We start from the raw sequence: 21,952 nt of genomic DNA, 5'->3' as shown, positions 1-21,952 counted from the left end.
GTGACTCATATAATGTTTACATTATACACACTCAACACAAGACAGTTGCCAGAGAGAAAAAAAAAAAAACACGTGTTTTACCACCGCTAGACACACTAAAAAGGCTGGAGGTAACTCTCGTAGCTGGTGGGAAACGTTCAGGACAGTTTTTTCTAACCTTTATTTTTGTATAAATGCCAAATCATATTCGGAGGTGTTGCCTCCGTAAACATGTTTGACATGTCGGTTGGCCCTCCTCCTCTAAACCTCGGCTGCCTGTAACTTTTCTGTAGACGAAGTATTCCCATACCAGCGATTCCGTTTTCTTCAATGGGGGAAAAAGTTCAGGAGTTTTACCTCCTCCAGCCATCGTGTAGCACAGCTGACTCACTGACATTGAGCAACAACTGGTGGGGGAGGGTTGAGCTTTGCAGGCGGGAGAAAGGGATTTCTCCCTGCATTTTTGGGACATAATAAACAGCCAATAGCGTAAGGAGGGTATGACGGAATTTTTTTTTGCGGTTTTGAAACCGTGACGTTTACGATATACCTTGAAACTGGTAATCGGCACATGTCTAGTATGAAAGCAATGACACGAGTAAATCCCGCGTCACCTTACACGGGAATTTACCAGGTTTTAAGCTGAAACGAGGCTTTGGAGTTGTCCGATTTTATCGGCTACCCGATAATATAAACTGATAAAAGACTTTTCAAACGATATCGGATAATATCGACATTGTTTTATTCAGTATCGGATTTGGGTCAATAAGCATGTTGCTTTGAAAGTGAATGTAGAAGCCTTTTGCCTTTGTACAAGGGCTGGTCACAGCTTAGCACAGCACTTATGCCTATTGACCATTCGATGTCTCCAAATTAAGTTGATTGGGATTTATTATGTAAGTAAATTATTTGCATTCATGGTGAAAAACTGAACAATGAATGATTGAAAAATAATGAATATGTTAAGTCCGTGACCGGTTATATCGGTATCGGTTTGATATCAGTATCAGACTTTTGGAGTTGGACAATATCGGGATATCGCTTAGTGGTTAAAAAGTCCTTTTTGGACAACTCTTGGATCATTCAATGCAACCTATCACAGTTCAAGTGGAGTTAATGTCTATGGCGCTGAATAAATTAAAAAGTCAAACTATTACGTCATGATTTCATGAATAAATGTCCAAATATTATGAATCCGAAATAGTAGGTCTTAAAAATCAAGTTACAAGAATATTCATTTTACGAGACTTTAGCTGAAACTTTATGAGCGCTAAGTCATAATTTGCAAAAATAGACTAAATGTTTTATGAGGTATGCCAACGCCAGCAGTTTAAAATAAAACAGTCAAAATCTTATGAGAATCATAATTTTGTCAGCGTTACGGACCAAACATTAAAGGCATGAAGTCTAAATAGAACACCTAACAAGTCATAATTTTTTTTACATCTATGTTCTTTTTCATATTACAAACATTCTGCACTACATATTACAGCCCAGCCTGCATCTTCAATGACAAATTAACATTTAAAGAAAGCACTACCTGAGCTCTCAGTAGGGTAATTTATGCAAAGTGGGCAAAGAAAGACAAGTGACACTTGTGACTGCCGCTATTTTTAGTGCCTCTAGCTGCAATCAAGTAAATATAAATTTTTTTTAAAAAAGACATAGAAAGAGAAGAGGAGGAAGGAATGAAGAAGCGCTGCAGGATTCGAACGGGAGATGTGGGTGGAGGGGTGCTGAGGTAGCGCAACGTGAGGGTGGGAGGGAGATGTAGAAGGCCATCTTCCATTGGCTCCCATGTGGACCCCAGCGTGAGGCTGAACGTCACCTCGGAAGAAAAACCGACCACTCTCGACCTTGTAGTCGTTTTTTGTTGTTGTTGTGCGTCGTTCCCGCCTTTTGCTCGTGCACGTGCGAGCTGGCCGAGGGGGACAGTGGCCTGGTTGCCATGGAAACATTGCTTGCAATGAGTAAAACTACAGTGTGTGATATGTTTATTTTTTTTAATGTAAAGAGGTACTCTTCCAAAATTGCAACTTCTTAACTCTACTAATTCATTTATTTTAAAATAATATTGATACTAATTTGTCTTGTATACTACATTTTTGGGGGCAAACTGTGAGCAAAGCAGGAGAAGTGTCTTCACACAAAAATTAGAAATTATGTAATGCACAACTGAACTCTCATGAAAATTGTACTTTTCCTGGTAATGCTACAACTTGATCTTCTTAAATTTTATTCTGTTAAAAATGTTGACTACAGTTCAAGGGTGTAGGTTCGATTGGGTAAACGGGGGTCAGGGCTACATTTCTCACGAATATGAACCTAATTAATTGATAGGTTAACTGATCATTGCAAAATAAATCTGTATTGAGTTATACTAGTCCTTCTCAATTATTTTCTGTTATGCCCCTCATAGGAAGACGCTATGCAGTCTTCAAAAAACTACCGCTTTTGTCCACCAGCGTCGCTAAAATCGACCAAAACTGAAAAGTTACCAAGTGCGGATTTAAGACCACATAAACAAAACAAAAATGACAATTTTGTAGAAGGGGGTAAACCTCGGTTTCTCACAGCTTAATTTACGTTAACAGCAGAAAATACAAACAAAAGTGGAGGACACTTCTCTCTAAGCAGCTTCCTACTCAAGTTTTGCAGGTTAGCAAATTCACAGTTTAATATTATGCAAACTCTGACGCAGGTTGTAGCAAAAATTCAGTAGCAAAATTAGTGGTGTGTATTACTTACAGTGGCTGCTGCTGGCTGAAAAAAAACTTCTAATATCCCTCCTCTTTGAAGGGGGTGGATGAGGCGGCAAGTTGGCGACATGTTGTATTTTTGTCGGGTCAGTGCGTATCTGTGTGGGTGGGGCGGGGTCAAGTCATCAGCCAATCAAACGCGAGTTTGAGGGGTGGGAATGGACTAGCACATTCAGCAAATGAAAAAGGGGTAAATATAAGTCTGAACATAATGAAAATAATTCACTTAATAATGGTAGGGTCAATTATATCCTTACAGCATTTTGGAAGGGAATCTAAATGACCTATTTAACTGAACTCATTATAAAATGCAAATAAGGTTGCTTAAAAGTTGGTAGGGACAATTTGAGCATCCTGAAAAGTTGGTAGTGTTATGTCCCTACCGTCCCTATGCAAACCTACGCCCTTGCTTCAGTGGATAAAATTAAAACTTCATTTTTGTAAAAGAGCGGCTTACTTGTTGATTTATTTGGGTTAATAGGTAACACTTTATTTGACAGCGGGGTCAAAAGATTGTCATAAGACTGTCATAATTATGACATGACACTATCATGGGCATTACTGATTGCTTATGATAGGTGTAATTTAGTGTCATCTGGCAAATTATGTCACTAACTCCATTTATGTCCAGCTTGGATCTTATACATCCATTCAAAAATGAGATAATTTGCCAGATAACACTAAATGACATCTGTTATAAGCATTCGTTAATGTTCATGAGAGTGTCATGTCATAATTATGACTGTCTAATGACAGTCTTTTGGCGCCACTGTAAAATAAAGTGTTACCAAATCCCATAACTAGCAATTAATGAAACAACTGAAATAGTAACTGAAGAAATAATGAGGACAGAACATGAATTTTGATTGTTATTTTCATCTGGAGCACTGCAATGCATGCTAGGAGGCATGTTGGACGGCAACAACAGTATTGACAGCAGGTGGCAGCAGAGGTTGACTGTCTCTCCCAAGGGACCAATGAAGCTTCTTGAGGCAAGTTTTGCAGCCAATTGGTGCAAAGTTTCATGGTGGTGCATTTGGTCTTATGACAGAAATTTATAATACAGTAAGAACAGCTGTGGTTTATAGTCCAGTGTGGCTAATCTATTAAAAAATGCTGTTTTTGTGTCAAATTTGGTGGGTGGCGGCTTATAATCAGATGTGCCTCATTATGCGAAAAATTACAGTACTATTTTAAAAAATAATAATAATCATAACTTTAGAGTGTTACATATGGCTGTACTTAGTGTTTAATCTCTTTTTATTCATTTTAATTTCTTTAATTTTGACTTACATCAAATAGTGGTACTTCTACTTAACAACGTCTCTCTACATACAGAATTTTCAAGTTAAGACACGCCTCAATAGGAGAATATTGCCTCTGGTTAACAAAGAAATTTCAGGATAAAAAAGAAAAAATACAGTATGGCTGGTACTCGCAGCTTCCTGAGTTGACTGAACGTAACATACTTATATCTGCTCTGCAATTGGCTATTGCTAAGCACTCCTGGCATCCAATTGGCTATGAGTGACCTCTACTGTATGTGTATGCGTGTATCCCAGCGTCCTCTTCATCGCTCATCTTGTTCCGACAGCTTTACATGAGTGTATTAACTTTGATTCTTTAATTTACTCTTGGTTTTTTTACATTATGCAACTCAGATTTTCTTTTTGGGGGGGTGGGGGCTTGGAACGTATTAGGGCATTTACATGGAAAAAGTGTCTCTACTAGTGCTGAAACGATTATTCAATTAACTCGAGTATTCGATTAGAAAAAAAATATTCGAATTAAATTTTGCTGCTTCCAGTAGTCGTTTAATTAAAGTGACGTTGAAATGGTTTGTTTTGAAAGTGTTTGCATTTAGTTCTATTGATTTTGGTGGGTACACTGCCCTCTAGTCTGCCTCATTTCACATGGCTGAATCCAGCTACTCCCTGTTAAGACCAACATAAGCTATGTTTTTGTTTGAGCTAATGTTTTTTTAATGCATTTGTAATTTAGTTTAAAGGTATATTTAACCGTTTTTTTGTGGGAATATGAACTATTTGTTAAGAACATTGTAAAAAAAAAAAAACGTTGGCATTTTATAGCATTTAAGCTAGCGGACATTTGCTATGTAAGTTAGCCAATTGTTCTTTTGTTGAACATATATCCTCATTTATTTATTTTTTTTATACTGTTTGAGGCTCAGGTCAGGTATTTTTTATGTTCCTATCTGATTACTCGATTATTCGAACTAACTAGTCAATCGATTAATTGACTATTAAAATAATCGATAGCTGCAGCCCTAGTCTCTACTAACAGAATTTTCAAGTATAGAAACTACTTCCAGAACCAATTAATTTCTTAAGTGGCGGTACCACGGAATTCATCGATAAATGTATTCATGATTACAAAATTATAATATAAAAACCCAATAATGATTGATAATTTAAAACATACACATATACAGTTAGAGCCCGGCTTACAACGGACCCGACCTATGCGATTTCGACTGTACGACGCTGGCGTTTCGGACGCCATTTTGTCTCGAGTCATTTTTTCACCCCTTTTTTTTAGTCGCGTAACAGTCGTGCACTTTTCACTTTTTTTTTTTTTTTACTTTATTTTATTAATATGACATAAAACACATGTTTTTGGATAGCTCTTTTTAAATTAGGGTGTTTAGAGGTACTTAAAGGGTAATTCCGACTTGCACGGAAATCTGGGTTACATTGTCAGCGCAGGATTGGAACTCATTCGTAAACCGGGGAATACCTGTATACGGAGACGGAACTTAGGGGGGGCGCTGGGGGTGTAACAGCACCCGGGTCTCTAAGTGGCCCATCTTGCAGGCGTAAAGTGGGCGTGGTTGGGCGAGGGGACGGTCAAACAGAAAGATGTACGGAGCTGTAATATAGTGTTTAAGGCTAGGTTCATATTGCAGGAATTAATGCACAATTCCAATTTTTCGTTATATCTGTTTTTTGGGCGTGCCTTTGTCCATTGAGCCCATTCAAGTATTATGTATGCGCACTAACTTTCAGTCCGACACGCGCTGAGCGAACTGACCCGCATGCGCAGAAACATCAAAACAAATAACTACACACTTTTGTGTGTGCAGGACGCACACGCATTAGCCTTATGTGTTTGGGTCAGTTTGCCCCGACTCGGCCATGTAAGCAATACTGACATATTGGTCATTTGGCGCACAGTAAGAAACCGAGCATTATCAGGCTTAACCTTTTCTTCATTGTTATATTTACCTATGGACCAATACTAGATTTTTACACAATAAAATCTATTCTTAGAATATTGATACTTTACTGTTTTAGTCAGTTAATGCAGTGATCCACAACCATCGGGCCGCAAACCGGTCCGTGTCGCATTCGCTACCGGGCCGCAAAGAAATAATAAATCATTTTTTAATAATCGCAATCTGACCTGTGCCTCTTGACACATCAATATGCTTGTCTACTGTATTGACTAATCCGAGTAGAGATTTGTGTATGTCGCCCTCTACTGGTTGGTCGTCATTACTGGGGTGATTGCACACCTATAGCAGCCCAGCGTCAGTCAATGTAGCTAACGTTAGCTGCTGTTGGCGGTGTGCTGTGGGCGGTGAGGTCTTTGGACCTGATGAGCCAGAAGAGGAGCCCACAACCAAGTCCAAGCTGTATAAAATGTGGCTAAAAGCTAACAAACGAGGCAACAAAACCGAATGCACTGAGAGCATCATACTTCGTGGCGAACCATATTGCTAAAGCCACGAAAACTTTCACGAATGGAGAATAACTCATTATGCCCACGACCAAAGATATTTGCAATCAAGTTTTAGGAGAGGCCGCTGTTAAAAAAAGGTTGAAACAGCATACGGGTGAGTTACACTTTTCATTTCATTTCCCTGCACTTAATGTTCGTTTTTTAGCCCCATCGTGTTATTTTGTATTTACACACATTCTATGTGCAATACTTATTTACATGCAATATTAATGTGCAATTTTCAGTGCCTCACTGTCAAATTCTACTACTTTTATTCACACATATTCTATGTGCAATACTGGTTTACGTGCAATATTAATGTGCAGTATTCCAGGCCTTCACTGTCAACTGCTGCTACTTCACTTTAATTATTTGCACTGCCTGAACATAGGACTTTGCCTGGCACGGCCAGACTGTTCTCCCTGTGTTTTTCAAACACTGAGAGAATAGTCTGGGACCCAGCCCATTAACGGCCTCTCGAGCAAGTACAAAATCAATCGACAAATCAGATTAGTTTATTTGCGTGATGTGTTCTTAATGAGCAACGTCACTCTTCCGCGTCGGAAGTCGTCTCCACAACAACACAGCTGGCGAACAGGAGAGCCGAGAATATGTTCCAATCCACGGTAAAATCAGTTTTAAATTACCAAAAACACATCGATCTGTCTCGCGCTAGCCATGTTGAATAAACTCCGCTCTCCTCGTATGTTTACTTCCGCGCGCAAGTCCCTCGTCCCGCCCGTCGCTGATTGGTCCACTCTGCTGTCTGTTTGCTGTGGCTTGCTCAGTCCTGGAAATTTTATCCGCTTAATGGTGGCCAGACTCAATAGCTGGAACAGCGGTGACTCTGGAGTACCAGGCTACATAGGACTACCTCATACATATTTTATATTTATTTAGATTTTACACTTTATTCTTGCAAGCCACTTTTGAGATTTTTACTTGTCCTGCACTGTAAAGGGAGATGCTCCACAATTTCATTGTGCAACTGTTTAATGACAATAAATGGCTATTCTATTCTATTTTATTCTATTCTATTCTGTTATTTTCTGCCATACACTGCAGTTTTTTTATGGCTGTGGTCAAGCCAGTGTAGTAAAAAGCGGAGTTCAAGCTAGCCGCTAACGCTAATGAAAAGCTACATCACTGCCGTCTTGCGTGCCGCTCTCGCTCTTTGCTGACGTAATTGTTGCCTGAATTCGATTTTGGGAGCAGTTCGGACCGCCGCCACATTCTTAAAAATGTGGCTCAGATTGGATTTAAGCCACATACGAAATTGACGCAGATCCAATTTCAAATGGTCCACTTCTATGCGACTTATCTCGTTCAGACCGTCAAGTTAATGCCTCACTCAAGTCGGAAAAGCACGAAAAAATTGGATTCGTGCATTAAGACTGCGGTATGAACCTAGACTAAGGGGCCCAGTTTGCAGCCGTGAAGTGGGCGTGGTTGGGTGAGGGGATGGTCAAACAAAAAGATATGAAGATGCATGGAGCTGTAATATAGTGTATAAGTGTTAAAATATCTCTGCCAGCCACTTGGCTGGTTGTCTGGAGGGGCCCACAAAAAATTTCCACACACACATTCACTGGACAATCGTCTTGAGGGGCCTATGAAAGTGTGGAGGGGCTCGTCCCTCATCGCAAACCAGGCCCCATCCTCATTTGTTCTGCCACTGCATATATCTTTTTTCTTGATTTTGAACGACCAAAAATAGTCACTTGACTTCAATAGGGTTAAAAGTCTTAAGTGTTAACTTTTAAATTAGTCAGTGTGATCGTGATAGTTGCATGAGATCCTTGCAATAAACCACGATCACTCGCACTATCAAACACACAGGCTAATAATAGATTCTGAAGTAGTATATAGGCAGTTTTCACAGCTCATCTGAGCGAAGGGGAAACCGGAGGGGAAATCAAAGGGAAAATCTCCCAAGCTGAGTGCTGACATTTACAGTATCAGTCAATAAAAAGCGGTATGAATGAATGAAGTTGAGGATTCGGAGGAGTGCTGTAGAACTAGAGTGGCAACCGTAAAAGGACATGTATAAGTTGAAAATCCCAACATGTCAATCAAAAAAAGTTAATACAACACTAACAAGGACACAGAAAAACAGACCAACACGTCACGTCAGAGAGCTACGACCTCATTGAGGGAGGTAACGTGAAGCACAACAGAGAACGAAGTACAGGACGGCGGATTCTCACTTGGGGTTAAAACGCCGGATCCACCACAGCACACTTCCACTTGACCACCTAACCCAAACTGACCCTGATGCGGCAGCCACGACTTTGACGGCGCGTCCATGCAGCTACAAGGCACACAACATGCAAAAATCAAGTTCTTGTTCTCAGGGTTGACTCACTTGTAGTGCTGCAAGGATTGATCGATTAATTCAAGTAATTCGATTAGAAAAACGATTCGAACTAAATTTTGCTGCCTCGAGTATTCGTTCTATTAAAGTTGCATTGTGATGGTTTGGTTTGAAAGTGTTTGCATTTAGTTTTTTTTTTTTTTTTTTTTTTTTTTTTTGGGTGGATACACTGCCCTCTAGTGATGACAGTGAATATGACATAACTCATTTCACATGGCTGAATCCATCTGCTCCCTGTTAAGACCAACATAAGCTAAGTTTTTGTTTGAGCTAATGTTTATTTAATGCATTCATAATTTAGTTTACTGGAATATTTAGCCTTTTTTTGTTGGAATATGTGTTTGAACAATTTGTTAAGAGCATTGTAAAACAAAAAACAGCATTTTATAGCATTTAAGCTAGCTGACTTTTGCTATCTAAGTTAGCCAATTGTTCTTTAGTTGTACTTAGATCGTCATTTTTTTTTTTATATACCGTTTGAGGCTCAGCTATTTTAATTTTCTATGGTCCTTATTCAATTACTCGATTATTCAAACTAACTAGTTCATCAACTAATCAACTACTAAAATAATCGATAGCTGCAGCCATACTCGCTTGTATTCAACTTATTTTTTTGGATGGAAGGTATGAATTCCATGATCCGGCGAAACAAGCAGCACAGCTCGGCCCTGCCCTTTTATAACCTAAATGTCACCATGGCTGCTGCTCAGCTGCTCTCATGATTAATTGATAGGATTTGTTTAATCCCACCTTTAGGTTTGCTCTTTTTTCAAATATGCATGTGCAAGGTGGTAGTTAGCCAGTTAATGTATGTTTTAATGCTGAAACAATTAATCGATTAACTTGAGTATTCGGTTAGAAAAAAAGATTCGAATTAAATATTGCTGGTTCGAGTATTCGTTTAATTAAAGTGGCATTGTAATGGTTTGGTTTGAAAGTGTTAGCATTTAACTTTATTGATTTCGGTGGATACAGTGCCCTCTAGTCTGGCTCATTTCACATTGCTGAATCCAGCTGCTCCCTGTTAAGACCAACCAAGTTTTTTTTTTTTTGTGCTGTTTTTTTAAAGGTATACTAGTATTTAGCCGTTTTTTGTGTAAATATGTGTCTGAACCATTTTTTAAGAGCATTGTAAAAAAAATTTTTTTTAATTTAGTATTTTATAGCATTTTAAGCTCGCGGGTTTTTGCTATGTAAGTTAGCCAATTGTTCTTTTGTCACACATAAATCCTCATTTATTGACTTTTTTATACCGCTTGAGGCTCAGCTCAGGTATTTTAATTTTTAATGCTCCGTATCCGATTAATCGATTATTCGAACTAAATAGTTAATCGATTAATCAGCTACTAAAATAATCGATATCTGCAGCCCTAGTATGTTTTAATGCACACACAGAAGTATTCATGCCACACAGAAATGATAAATTGGTGAAATCACCAAAAAAATGTTGTGATCATCTGTCTTTTCTCTTGTAATTCTTGCTAAATTGTGATGTTTTGGGAAGAAATACTACTCTCATCTTCAAATTGCAACCTTTTCATAGTCAGTCATATTTCATTCGCGTAAAATTGGTACTTTTACTTGCAATTTTAAAATTCTGAAACATTAACCCTATCTAAGAACTCCCCAAAAATACTTTTCACGTAGCATTACACGTTTTTTCTTGTCAATATTACAATATTATTGTGAAACTGCAACTTTATCCATATAAAACCACATAAATGTTCAAATATTTGTACTTTTCTTGTAAGACTACAAGCTCACTTTCGTCAAGTTTTATTTTTTTTTCTTTGTGGAATTACAAATATTTAAACAAAAATATGATGTTGAAAAAATGTTACCGATCTATGCTCGCAATAGTATTGTTTTCTGCATTGGACTTATTCTCGCATTACGTTTCCAAGTTTATTAATTTCCTGATATTCACCATTTGCACCTTTTCCCCAAAAAAATGACTGTATTCCGGCTTCTGATTGGCGACAAGAGAAGTGTGATAGCTGGTAGACGTTTTCTAGAAGAGTGGTACTCAGCACAACACATTGAAACACTCTAAATTTAAATACACTAAAACGATTTTAGAACACAGTACTCTCGAGTCAAGAGTAGAAAACCCAGCGTTTCCAGGCATGCATTATTCAACGAACAAAATGAACCTCCGGGTATCAAAGCTAGAAGAGAAAAATTAAACAAATGTTTGGCTTGGTTAAAATTTCACGCACTTCTATTGAGATTCCATGTAGTTGCTGGAAAACAAGCAGATGAAGTGCAGACAATAATCACTATTAGTCATAAAGCCATTAATTTTCATGTTTCAGCTCCGTTAACGTCAATGTTGGCCAGAGTTCATATATCTCCCATTTAAAATAACTGGGAAGAGCGCAAAAAGTGACATAGTACATTAACATCTCATTTGCATAAAAAATTACAAGTATTATGACTAGAACACAGTACAAGGATTTCAGTATGATTTTCTTTTTTACAGTGCTAAATTAGCATCACTGCTACATGCGTACCCCTCAAATATCAATAACAATTATGTCAAAATATTCGGTGTTACACCAAACACGCTGTCAGCGTCAATCAAAACTGAGAATTTGGATACATGACATGGTGCAGGGGGTCCCTAATATTGATTCCGGTGAGCGTGCAGATGGGAGACCCCGTCCTACATGCGTCAACTGTGTACTATATCGGTGTCACTCACCCAAAAATGATGGGGGGTTGCTTCCCGGCGAAGAAACGTTGACAGCTCAGTCACATCCGAGGCTGCGGACCCACTGGGCCGGTTGTCAGGTTGCCACGGCGACAGCGGCGGGGTTGAGAATCACACCTGAGCGTCCCCCTGGAGTGACCCTTTACTCATCCCCTGCAAGTGGGTGCGTGCAGGCCCTCGGTCAGGTGTTTTAACAGGAAATATGTGTGTAAGAATCCTCGTTACCTCTCTTCTTCTTGCTCTCCTCCAACTCTAGTGGGTACCACCAGGGGCAGCTGGGATGTTGCACTCTCTCTTTGGAGCCTTCTGGCTGTGGTCATGATGCGTTTACGGGCCTGGAATCAATCGGAAGTCCCGCGTTAAGAACACTTTTAACCCTCACAGACGTGAACCGCCATCCAAAAAAGGTAAACATCCACATTTGTGCGACATTATTTTGTCCTTCGTGACGTTTCTCCTTCCGTTTTCGACTAAACTCTTTGGGGAAGAAAATCCATAATAAGGTCCAGTAAATCGCTACCGGAGCGGCGATCTCTTCCGCAGAGCGATTGCGATTAAAGACGGCGGCGGGAGGACAGAAGAGGCGCTCGCTCAATGGATGCGCTTCTCCCAGGAGGGCGGAGATAGCGCGTGAGATAGACGGAATCGGCGGGGTGGGGGCGAGGAAGCGCCGCCTACGAGAGGCGAGCGAGTCCGCCCTGCAAGCGCTCTTCTCCCGCTGGAGGAACCCCACCGCGCCGTTTAATTGGAATGAGATTGGAAGTGTGCGATAGAGCTCAAATGACACCCAGAGTGAGTTTAATCTCTCACGCTGGTGCGGAAATCACTTATTGCGATGCGAGAACTCACATTTGTGAGGAATGGTGACTTTGAAATTCCCTGCCAACAGGGAAAGTCTTGTTTGGAATGCCAACCAGTATAAATGAGGGGGCAAACCAAACACCATATTGATTACAGTGATCCCTCATTTTTCGCAGTTAATGTGGACCAGAAACCACCGCGATAAGTTTTTTTTTTTTTTTTTTACTTTTTTCCCCCAAAGTATAATTTTAAAAAAATATGTATATGGCGGAAAACACAGACAAGGCTGAAAAAACAGTTTCTGCTCTTGCACCCATCTTTAAAATAAACTGCTGCATTTTAAGCCAAAAGAACTGTTGTGTTTGATAGAACAATATGTATACAGTTGTGGTCAAAAGTTTACATACACTTGTGAAGAACATAATGTCATGACTCTCTTGAGTTTCCAGTTATTTCTACAACTCTGATTTTTCTCCGATAGAGTGATTGGAACAGATACTTTGTCACAAAAAACATTCATGAAGTTTGGTTCTTTTATGACTTTATTATGGGTGAACAGAAAAAAGTGATCAAATCTGTTGGGTCAAAAATATACATACAGCAGCGCTAATATTTGGTAACATGTCCCTTGGCCATTTTCACTTCAATTAGGCACTTTTGGTAGCCATCCACAAGCTTCTGGCAAGCTTTTGGTTGAATCTTTGACCACTCCTCTTGACAGAATTGGCGCAGTTCAGTTAAATTTGATGGCTTTCTGACATGAACTTGTTTCTTCAGCATTGTCCACAAGTTCTCAATGGGGTTTAAGTCAGGACAATGGGAAGGCCATTCGAAAACCTTAATTCTAGCCTGATTTAGCCATTCCATTACCACTTTTGATGTGTGTTTGGGGTCATTGTCCTGTTGGAACACCCAACTGCGCCCAAGACCCAATCTTCGGGCTGATGACGTTAGGTTATCTTGAAGAATTTGAAGGTAATCCTCCTTCTTCATTATCCCATTTACTCTCTGTAAAGCACCAATACCATTGGCAGCAAAACAGCCCCACAGCATAATACTACCACCACCGTGCTTGATGGTAGGCATGGTGTACTTGGGGTTAAAGGCCTCACCTTTTCTCCTCCAAACATATTGCTGGGCATTGTGGCCAAACAGCTCGATTTTTGTTTCGTCTGACCACAGAACTTTCCTCCAGAAGGTCTTATCTTTGTCCATGTGATCAGCAGCAAACTTCTTGGCAGATCTGCTTTTTGGTGATTCTCGGTTGAATCTTCACCCTCCTGACCAATTTTCTCTCAGCAGCAGGTGATAGCTTGCGTTTTCTTCCTGATCGTGGCAGTGACAAAACAGTGCCATGCACTTTATACTTACAAACAATTGTTTGCACTGTTGCTCTTGGGACCTGCAGCTGCTTTGAAATGGCTTCAAGTGACTTTCCTGACTTGTTCAAGTCAATGATTCGCTTTTTCAGATCCATGTATGTATATATTTGACCCAGCAGATTTGATCACTTTTTCTGTTAACCCATAATAAAGTCATAAAAGAACTAAACTTCATGAATGTTTTTTGTGACAAAGAAGTATCTGTTCCAATCACTCTATCGGAGAAAAATCAGAGTTGTAGAAATAACTGGAAACTCAAGAGAGCCATGACATTATGTTCTTCACAAGTGTATGTAAACTTTTGACCACAACTGTATATGCTGCCATAGCAGATTCATGGCGCATTAAGCCCACAAACTATTTTTAATTTGTCCGTTTTACCCTGGAAATCCCCGTTTAAAGACGTCGAGCAACCGCTTTTGTTTCATCCCAGCCATAAAAAGAAGGTAAGTAATTATATTTATTATTCCAAATGTCTGTCAATTTTAGCTTAGAATATTAATTGATGTCTAATATTTCGTTTGAAAAAGAAAAACGATTTTAAGAAATTATTCACTCGCATATTTTAAACTTTTAAACAAATTACGTCTCAATTTAAAAATGGTGTCTGTAAATAAGTCACGGATATCTACCTCATAACTATGGCTTAATTTTATTTTTTTTGTCACTGTCGCATTATCCCCGATATGTTAGATGATAAATAATCGATCCAAACAAAGAAAATTTTAAAAAACAAACGTGAAGAACGAGAGAGTGAGACTACACGATTGGCTCGGGACAGCTCATCTGTATTTTTTATTTTGTTTATTTTTTAATTGAAAAACAATCCGCGATGGACTGAGGTCGCGAAATTTGAAGCGCGAAGGAGCGAGAGATAACTGTAATTGCAAGGACCTTGAGCGATATATTGTCCAGATATTATTGAATTTTGTTCATTTTATGTGTTCAAATGTTCAAAAAATATTTTTATTAGGCTAAGATATGTGCTTTCAGAGATCATACAAAATTGCCACGGCAGAGACATGACAGAAGACCAATTTTTACACAGAAAGGTACAGATTTCGTACATTAACAAACATTTGCACTTATAGCCACTAGGTGGTGTGAAAGTACCTGCTATTTTTAGCTGGGTTAAAAAAAAATCTTTTGTCAATTATTCTTTATTAATCAAGATTTTGCGGGAAAAAAATTAGCCTCTCCGTTAAAAATTATTTTGCGTTTAATATCTGACGGTTTATCTGACAAATTACAAGAGTTGTCGGATAATTACTCTTTAACCAATATCCCGATATTGTCCAACTCCAAAAATCCGATACCGATATCAAACCGATACCGATATATATATTATATTTATCTAGATTTTACATTTTAATTCTTTCTAGCCACTTTAGAGATTTTTACTTGTCCTGCACTGTAAATGGAGATGCTCCACAATTTCATTGTACAACTGTATAATGACAATAAAGGGCTATTCTATTCTATTCTATTCTAGTCTATGAGGTCGTGGACTTAACATATTATGGCTAATTGTATTGTGGTGCCCCACTGGATGCTTTAATAATGATGACGGTCACATAACAAATCCCAAGAATCTTAGTTTAGAGACATCTAATGGTCAATAACCCTAACTGCTGTGCTAAGCTGTGACCAGTAAAGATGTCCCGATCGATCGGGAAGCCAATCACGTCATTTTCAAAGTATCGGAATTGGCAAAACAATATCGGACATACCTTTTTTTAATATATTTATATATTTTATTTAAATCATTTTCTTCAAAGTATCGGAATCGGCAAAACAATATCGGACATACCTTTTTTTTTTTTATATATTTATATATTTCATTTAAATCATTTTCTAATTGTATTTAACATTACAGACAAAATGTCTTACACTCATCCAGAGTAGTTTTGGCTTAAAGTACGGCTATCAAATTTATTGCGTTAACGGCGGTAATTAATTTTTTTTAATTAATCACTATAATTATTATTATTATTATTATTATAATAATTAACGAATGCGCTGCACGACCCACTCATGCATTGTCGCGTTCAATCTATAAAGACGCCATTTTACCTATAGATAGCGCTAAAAGGCAGCGTATAATGAGTAGAGAGAATTTTGACAGTCTTTGGAGCCATTTTTTATGTGGCTAAAGTCTTACAATACCTCTCTCAGCGGATAAAAATAACATGGGAGGCAATGTGGGGAAGAAAGGTAATAGTTGATCATTTTCTTAACACCCTATGTTCTTTCCCAACGCAGAGAAGATATATCAATTGGGGCCCCTACGCACAGTCATGGTTGCACTTCCCATCATGCATTTGGGCTGAAGTTAAATGGCTGCAGTATCATTTACTGAAAGCTCAACAAATACACTAGATGGCAATATTTAGTCACAATATACAAAGTCACATTTATCCTTTAAGAATTACAAGTCTTTCTATCCGTGGATCCCTCTCACCGAAAGAATGTTAATCATGTAAATGCCATCTTGAGGATTTATTGTCATAATAAACAAATACAGTACTTATGTACTGTATGTTGATTGTATATATTTGTCCGAGTTTTATTCATTTTTTTCTTAATGCATTGCCAAAATGTATATGATCAGGAAAAATTATCGGGAATGATTGGAATTGAATCGGGAGAAAAAAAAAAAAGCAATCGGATAGGGAAATATCGGGATCGGCAGATACTCAGACTAAAACGATCGGGAGCAAAAAAACATGATCGGAACAACCCTAGTCACCAGCACTTGTACAAAGGCAGAAGGCTTCTACATTCACTTTGAAAGCAACATGCATATTGGCCCAAAACCGATAATGAAAAACCAACGTTGATATTATCAGATATCATTTTTCAAAATTTTAAATTTAATTTTAAACTCTAATTTCAACAATAGCTTGCATGTGTTAATGGCACTGAAACGCGCGCATCCACTGCCAACCCTTCCCAGTTCAAATGTATGTTTTTGCAAGATCAAATTCAGAACTATCATTTAGGGTATTTTTTTTTTACATCTTGTGTACATACTTACAGGTTTAATCACACCTAATAAGTGTCCCCACTGACTTTCCAGCAACATGACTGACAGCGTACGGACGGCACTTGCAAATATAGAGAACAACGAGTCACTTTGCTCGCCTTCTTCACACATATCGCCATGGAAACTGATAACAGAATAGCTTGTCTGCAAAAAAAATAATAAATATGTACTAGTACAAGAACTTGGATGATGGGCAAGGGTGTATTTTTAGAAGAGGAAGGGCGCGCTTTGTGGACAGCGCAGCCCACTACTTTCATCAACTTTTAACACACACGCAAGCACATCTTTGAAGAAATTACATCAGCGTGGTTGATCAGCATTATTTGAAACGTGAGCCTTCACTCACACATATCGCCATGGAAACTGATAAAAGAATAGCTTGGCTGCCATGCGTGGACAGCATGGGGGGGTACAGTTGAGAGGAAATGCTTGGGATAGAAAATATGCATCAAAAGATAACCTAAAGTTGTGTACAAAAGGCAGATTTGATGGATGTTTTACCAATTTTGCATGCTTGTCAATGTAACTATTGTTCCAGCAGTGCATTTAGTGACTGGGTTAGAAGGATTGTGAGCGAGAGAGATCAAGAAGGGGTGGCGGGGTGCACGAGGGAAGAGTACAGCACAGTACACCACCTACACTCCATCGCCATGGCAACTGCCACACTACTGTAGAACGAGAGGGATAACGCCGTTCTGCCAAGTGTTTACTTGGATGGACTGAAACCGAGTGTTGTGAGGTGAAATGTAATAGAATCAAATGTGGCGCTGACTGGAAAACAATGCAATGCTGAAGAGGTCTGCTGGTGAACACAACACCCTTGAGAGGCCAGAAAAAAACTGTCGAGTCATGAAACTTGCCGTTGAGGTAAAAAGTCCAAACTGTTGGCATGAACTCATTCAACGTCATTTACGTCCACTGTCAGTTCTCTTAGTTCAAACTGAGTGGACATTATATTTTACTTCATATCCTTGCCTGCCACCGACAAGAATAGGCGTAATTTTTTTTAAACTGCGAGGATTGGCTGCGATTGCGCATGTTTTAGTGCCAATGCCGACGCTGGACGTCCAATCCAGTTTGACTGGGAGAGTAGTGCCGGTTACTATTTTTACTCCTGTGATCTTTCCCATTCATCTTGATTCATGCTACACCACGGCACAGCGAGATGATGATGACGATAATTGCGCCGGCACGGCACTGTCACAACACAACTAATCAATTAGACAAGCTGGGCGAAGGATTTCTTTTTTGTTCTGTCACCATGATGTGATGCTCTTTATAATCGCCGTCATCGTCATCATAACTTGAGATGAAGCCGGACTCGCCTTCACCTGCCTCATTTGCATCACGACAAGTGAGTGCTGGACCGACAGAGCATTTACATATTTGACTATCAAACGTCAAAAGAATCCTTTCTAATCATATTTTCTTTTTTAGTCACCAGAATGAGACAAAATACTCATTAAAAGTTTTTGCTGTCCTTAAATTGGATTGTTGCAATGGTGTGTTTACAGTTCTTAACAAAAAATCAATCAGGATGCTACAGCTAAGTCCTCACAAATACAAGGAAAATGGACCTTATTACACCCAAGGGCTTAGGTTTGCATAGGGATGGTAGGGACATAAAACTACCAACTTTTCAGGATGCTTAAATTGTCCCCATCAACTTCCAAGCAACCTTATTTCTATTATATAATGAGTTCGGTTATATACACTCACCGGCCACTTTATTAGGTACACCTGTCCAACTGCTCGTTAACTCTTAATTTCTAATCAGCCAATCACATGGCGGCAACTCAGTGCATTTAGGCATGTAGACATGGTTTATAACAATCTCCTGCAGTTCAAACCGAACATCAGTATGGGGAAGAAAGGTGATTTGAGTGCCTTTGAACGTGGCATGGTTGTTGGTGCCAGAAGGGCTGGTCTGAGTGTTTCAGAAACTGCTGATCTACTGGGATTTTCACGCACAACCATGTGTATGGTTTACAGAGAATGGTCTGAAAAAGAAAAAATATCCAGTGAGCGGCAGTTCTGTGGGCGGAAATGCCTTGTTGATACCAAAGGTCAGAGGAGAATGGCCGGACTGGTTCGAGCTGATAGAAAGGCAACAGTGACTAAAATAACCACCCGTTACAACCAAGGTAGGCAGAAGAGCATATCTGAACGCACAGTACGTCGAACTTTGAGGCAGATGGGCTACAGCAGCAGAAGACCACGCCGGGTGCAGCTCCTTTCAGCTAAGAACAGGAAACTGAGGCTACAATTTGCACAAGTGCATCGAAATTGGACAATAGAAGATTGGAAAAACATTGCCTGGTCTGATGCGTCTCGATTTCTGCTGCGACATTTGGATGGTGGGGTCAGAATTTGGCGTCAACAACATGAAAGCAAGGATCCATCCTGCCTTGTATCAACAGATCAGGCTGGTGGTGGTGGTGTAATGGTGTGGGGAATATCTTCTTGGCACTCTTTGGGCCCCATGGTACCAATTGAGCATTGTTGGAACGCCACAGCCTACCTGAGTATTGTTGCTGACCATGTCCATCCCTTTATGACCACAATGTACCCAACTTCTGATGGCTACTTTCAGCAGGATAATGTGCCATGTCATAAAGCTGGAATCATCTCAGACTGGTTTCTTGAACATGACAATGAGTTCACTGTACTCAAATGGCCTCCACAGTCACCAGATCTCAATCCAATAGAGCATCTTTGGGATGGGGTGGAACGGGAGATTCGCATCATGGATGTACGGCCGACAAATCTGCACCAACTGTGTGATGCGATCATGTCAATATGGACCAAACTCTCTGAGGAATGCTTCCAGCACCTTGTTGAATCTATTCCACGAAGAATTGAGGCAGTTCTGAAGGCAAAAGGAGGTCCAACCCGTTACTAGCATGGTGTACCTACTAAAGTGGCTGGTGAGTGTAGGTCATTTAGCTAGTCTTCCCAGATGTTGTAATCCTAGAATAGACACTATCATTTTTAAGTGAATTATTTTCATTATGTTGAGACTTACATTTACCCCTTTTCACTTGCTGAATGTGCCAGTCTGTTTTTTCCCCCTCAAACGCACGTTTGATTGGCTGACGAACTGACAACACAGAGACACACACATATTTTTTTTACGGCCAGCAGGAGCCTCTGTAAGTAATGTAAAAAGACGTCAATGTTATGGAGGTGGGGGAAACACCACTAATTTTGCTACTGAAAGTCCGACCTGCATCTGAGTCAGCATAACATTAAACTGTGTGAACTTGCTAGCATGCATAACTACTGCGGTCAGACCAGCCTCTACATGGAACTATGAAATCAAGCTAGCCGTCCCTCATTTGGATCATTGTTTGCATTATGGTAACGCAACGGGGTAGTTTCAGAGTGAACGTCCCTTTATTTTAAAAAAATGGAGCTATCCAAGAATGGGTCCACTAACATGAACATGAATTGACATGGAAAAAAAAGTCTGTAAAATAAAGTCACAAGTCCGAATTTCATCAGAGTACTTTGGTTCGAGTGTTGGGGTTGTCTAGTATGCCTCAAATGTAGTTCAGTCCTTGGATATCTCAGATTTTTTCCCCTAGTCACTTTTATATTACAACACTTTAGTTTGGGTCTAAGGGTGCTCCAGTGTCTCCCAGATGTGGGCCCATTCTTGGATAGCTCCCCGTTTTTTTTAATAAAGGGACTTGCACTTCAAAATGTTTCTTTAGTAGTTTTTGAAAACAAAAGCTTGATCGAAGGTTCTATCACCTGAACCAATACACATGAAAGTTAATATAAGTCAATATAAATATTTTGCATTGATCATTTAGCATATCAATTAACTAGGTTCATATTCGTGAGAAATGTAGGCCTGACCCCCGTTCAATAATCTGTTTGGTCTTATTATGTCCCGTTCCTAGGAAAAAGTGTACGTGTAGGTTATGCTGTTACTGTATATCGTCCCTACCAATGTTGAGACCAGAACCTTGATTACGCCGGTAATGAAATCACTCTGCGACTTGCTAGCAACCAGTTCGGGGTGTACCCTGCCTCCTGCTCGTTGTTAGCTAGGATGGGCTCCAGGACAAGCCGAAATCAGTGCACTGGCTTTCGGTGAGTCAAAGGATTGACTATAAAATCTTACTGCTAGCCTACAAAATACTTAAAAAGTCTTGGACCAAATTACATGCTGATTTGCTTAGAGCAAAAACCAATCAGGGTGAGGCGATATTGCGTTATTATACTCAACTGTGGAACAAATTAGCGTATGATTATTGATTAATATAGCATATCCCTAACTGCCTTAAGCGTTCAAATCTACAATGTACAGTATGACCTGTGCCGTTTCGTATTTTGTTTTTGTCTTGCTGATTTTAATCTTCTTAAATTGTTTATTGCTTATTTTAATGTGATGTAAAGTAGTGCCGCCACGATTACCCGATTAACTCGAGTAATTCGATTGGAAAAAAAAGCTGCGAATCAGATTTTGCTGCTTTGAGGATTCACTTGGATTGGCGTTATTATGGTTTGTGCTTGCATTTAGATTTATTGATTTGGGTGGAAACACTGCTCTCTAGTGGCAACAGTGAATAACTCATCTAACTTGGCTAGCTCCAGCTGTTCCCTGTTAAGACCAACATAAGGTTGTACGTTTGTGTGAGCTAATATGAGTTTATGCACTAATAATTCAGTTTAGAGGAATATATAGCAGTTTTTGTGGGATTATGTGCTAGAACGAGTTGTTGAGCGCATTGTTTAAAAAAAAAAAAAAAGCTAGCATTTTTTAGCTTTTAAAGTAGTTAGCAAATTGCTAATTTGTTGTACTTACTTCCTTTTATTATTCTTTTTATACCATCTGAGGCTACGCTCAAGTATTTTATTTTTAAATGCATTTATTGCTCTTGTGAAATGAAAGTGCAATTCTGCATAGTTTGGGAATTTTTTTTGTATTTGTATTTAATGCTCTTTTGAAAGTGCAATCTTGGCAAGCCTTTGTTTTACATTTCCTAAAATTTATTCTGCATTAAATGTTCCTAATCTGATTACTTGAATATTCGAACTAATTGATGGATTAATCAATTACTTAAATAATCAATAGCTGCAGCCCTAATGTAAAGGACACTGAATTACCTCGTGATGAATTGTGCTATACAAATACATTTGTCTTGG

The 21,952-nt window shown here is 39.2% G+C and overlaps 1 protein-coding gene across 4 annotated transcripts in view; it reads right to left on the bottom strand.

Moving 5' to 3' along the window:
• The window catches only part of LOC130910526 (ras/Rap GTPase-activating protein SynGAP-like), a 62,193-nt gene extending 50,036 nt beyond the window's left edge, over window positions 1–12,157 (bottom strand). For 3 of the 4 annotated variants that reach the window (XM_057827915.1, XM_057827916.1, XM_057827919.1), the window contains exons 1-3: window positions 11,792–12,157; window positions 11,558–11,719; window positions 8,687–8,790 (exon numbers count right to left, since the gene is read on the bottom strand). In XM_057827915.1, the coding sequence (XP_057683898.1) occupies window positions 8,687–8,786 (100 nt within the window). In that variant the 5' untranslated portion in view covers window positions 8,787–8,790; window positions 11,558–11,719; window positions 11,792–12,157. The remainder of the gene's footprint in view (window positions 1–8,686; window positions 8,791–11,557; window positions 11,720–11,791) is intronic. The other variant, XM_057827917.1, reaches the window with a different exon arrangement.
• Window positions 12,158–21,952: the final 9,795 nt, after the last annotated feature.

Source organism: Corythoichthys intestinalis, chromosome 22 (assembly GCF_030265065.1).
Source record: "Corythoichthys intestinalis isolate RoL2023-P3 chromosome 22, ASM3026506v1, whole genome shotgun sequence".
NCBI lineage: Eukaryota > Metazoa > Chordata > Actinopteri > Syngnathiformes > Syngnathidae > Corythoichthys > Corythoichthys intestinalis.
Note: the sequence above shows the minus strand (reverse complement) of the source record. Positions and strands in the feature narration are given on the sequence as shown.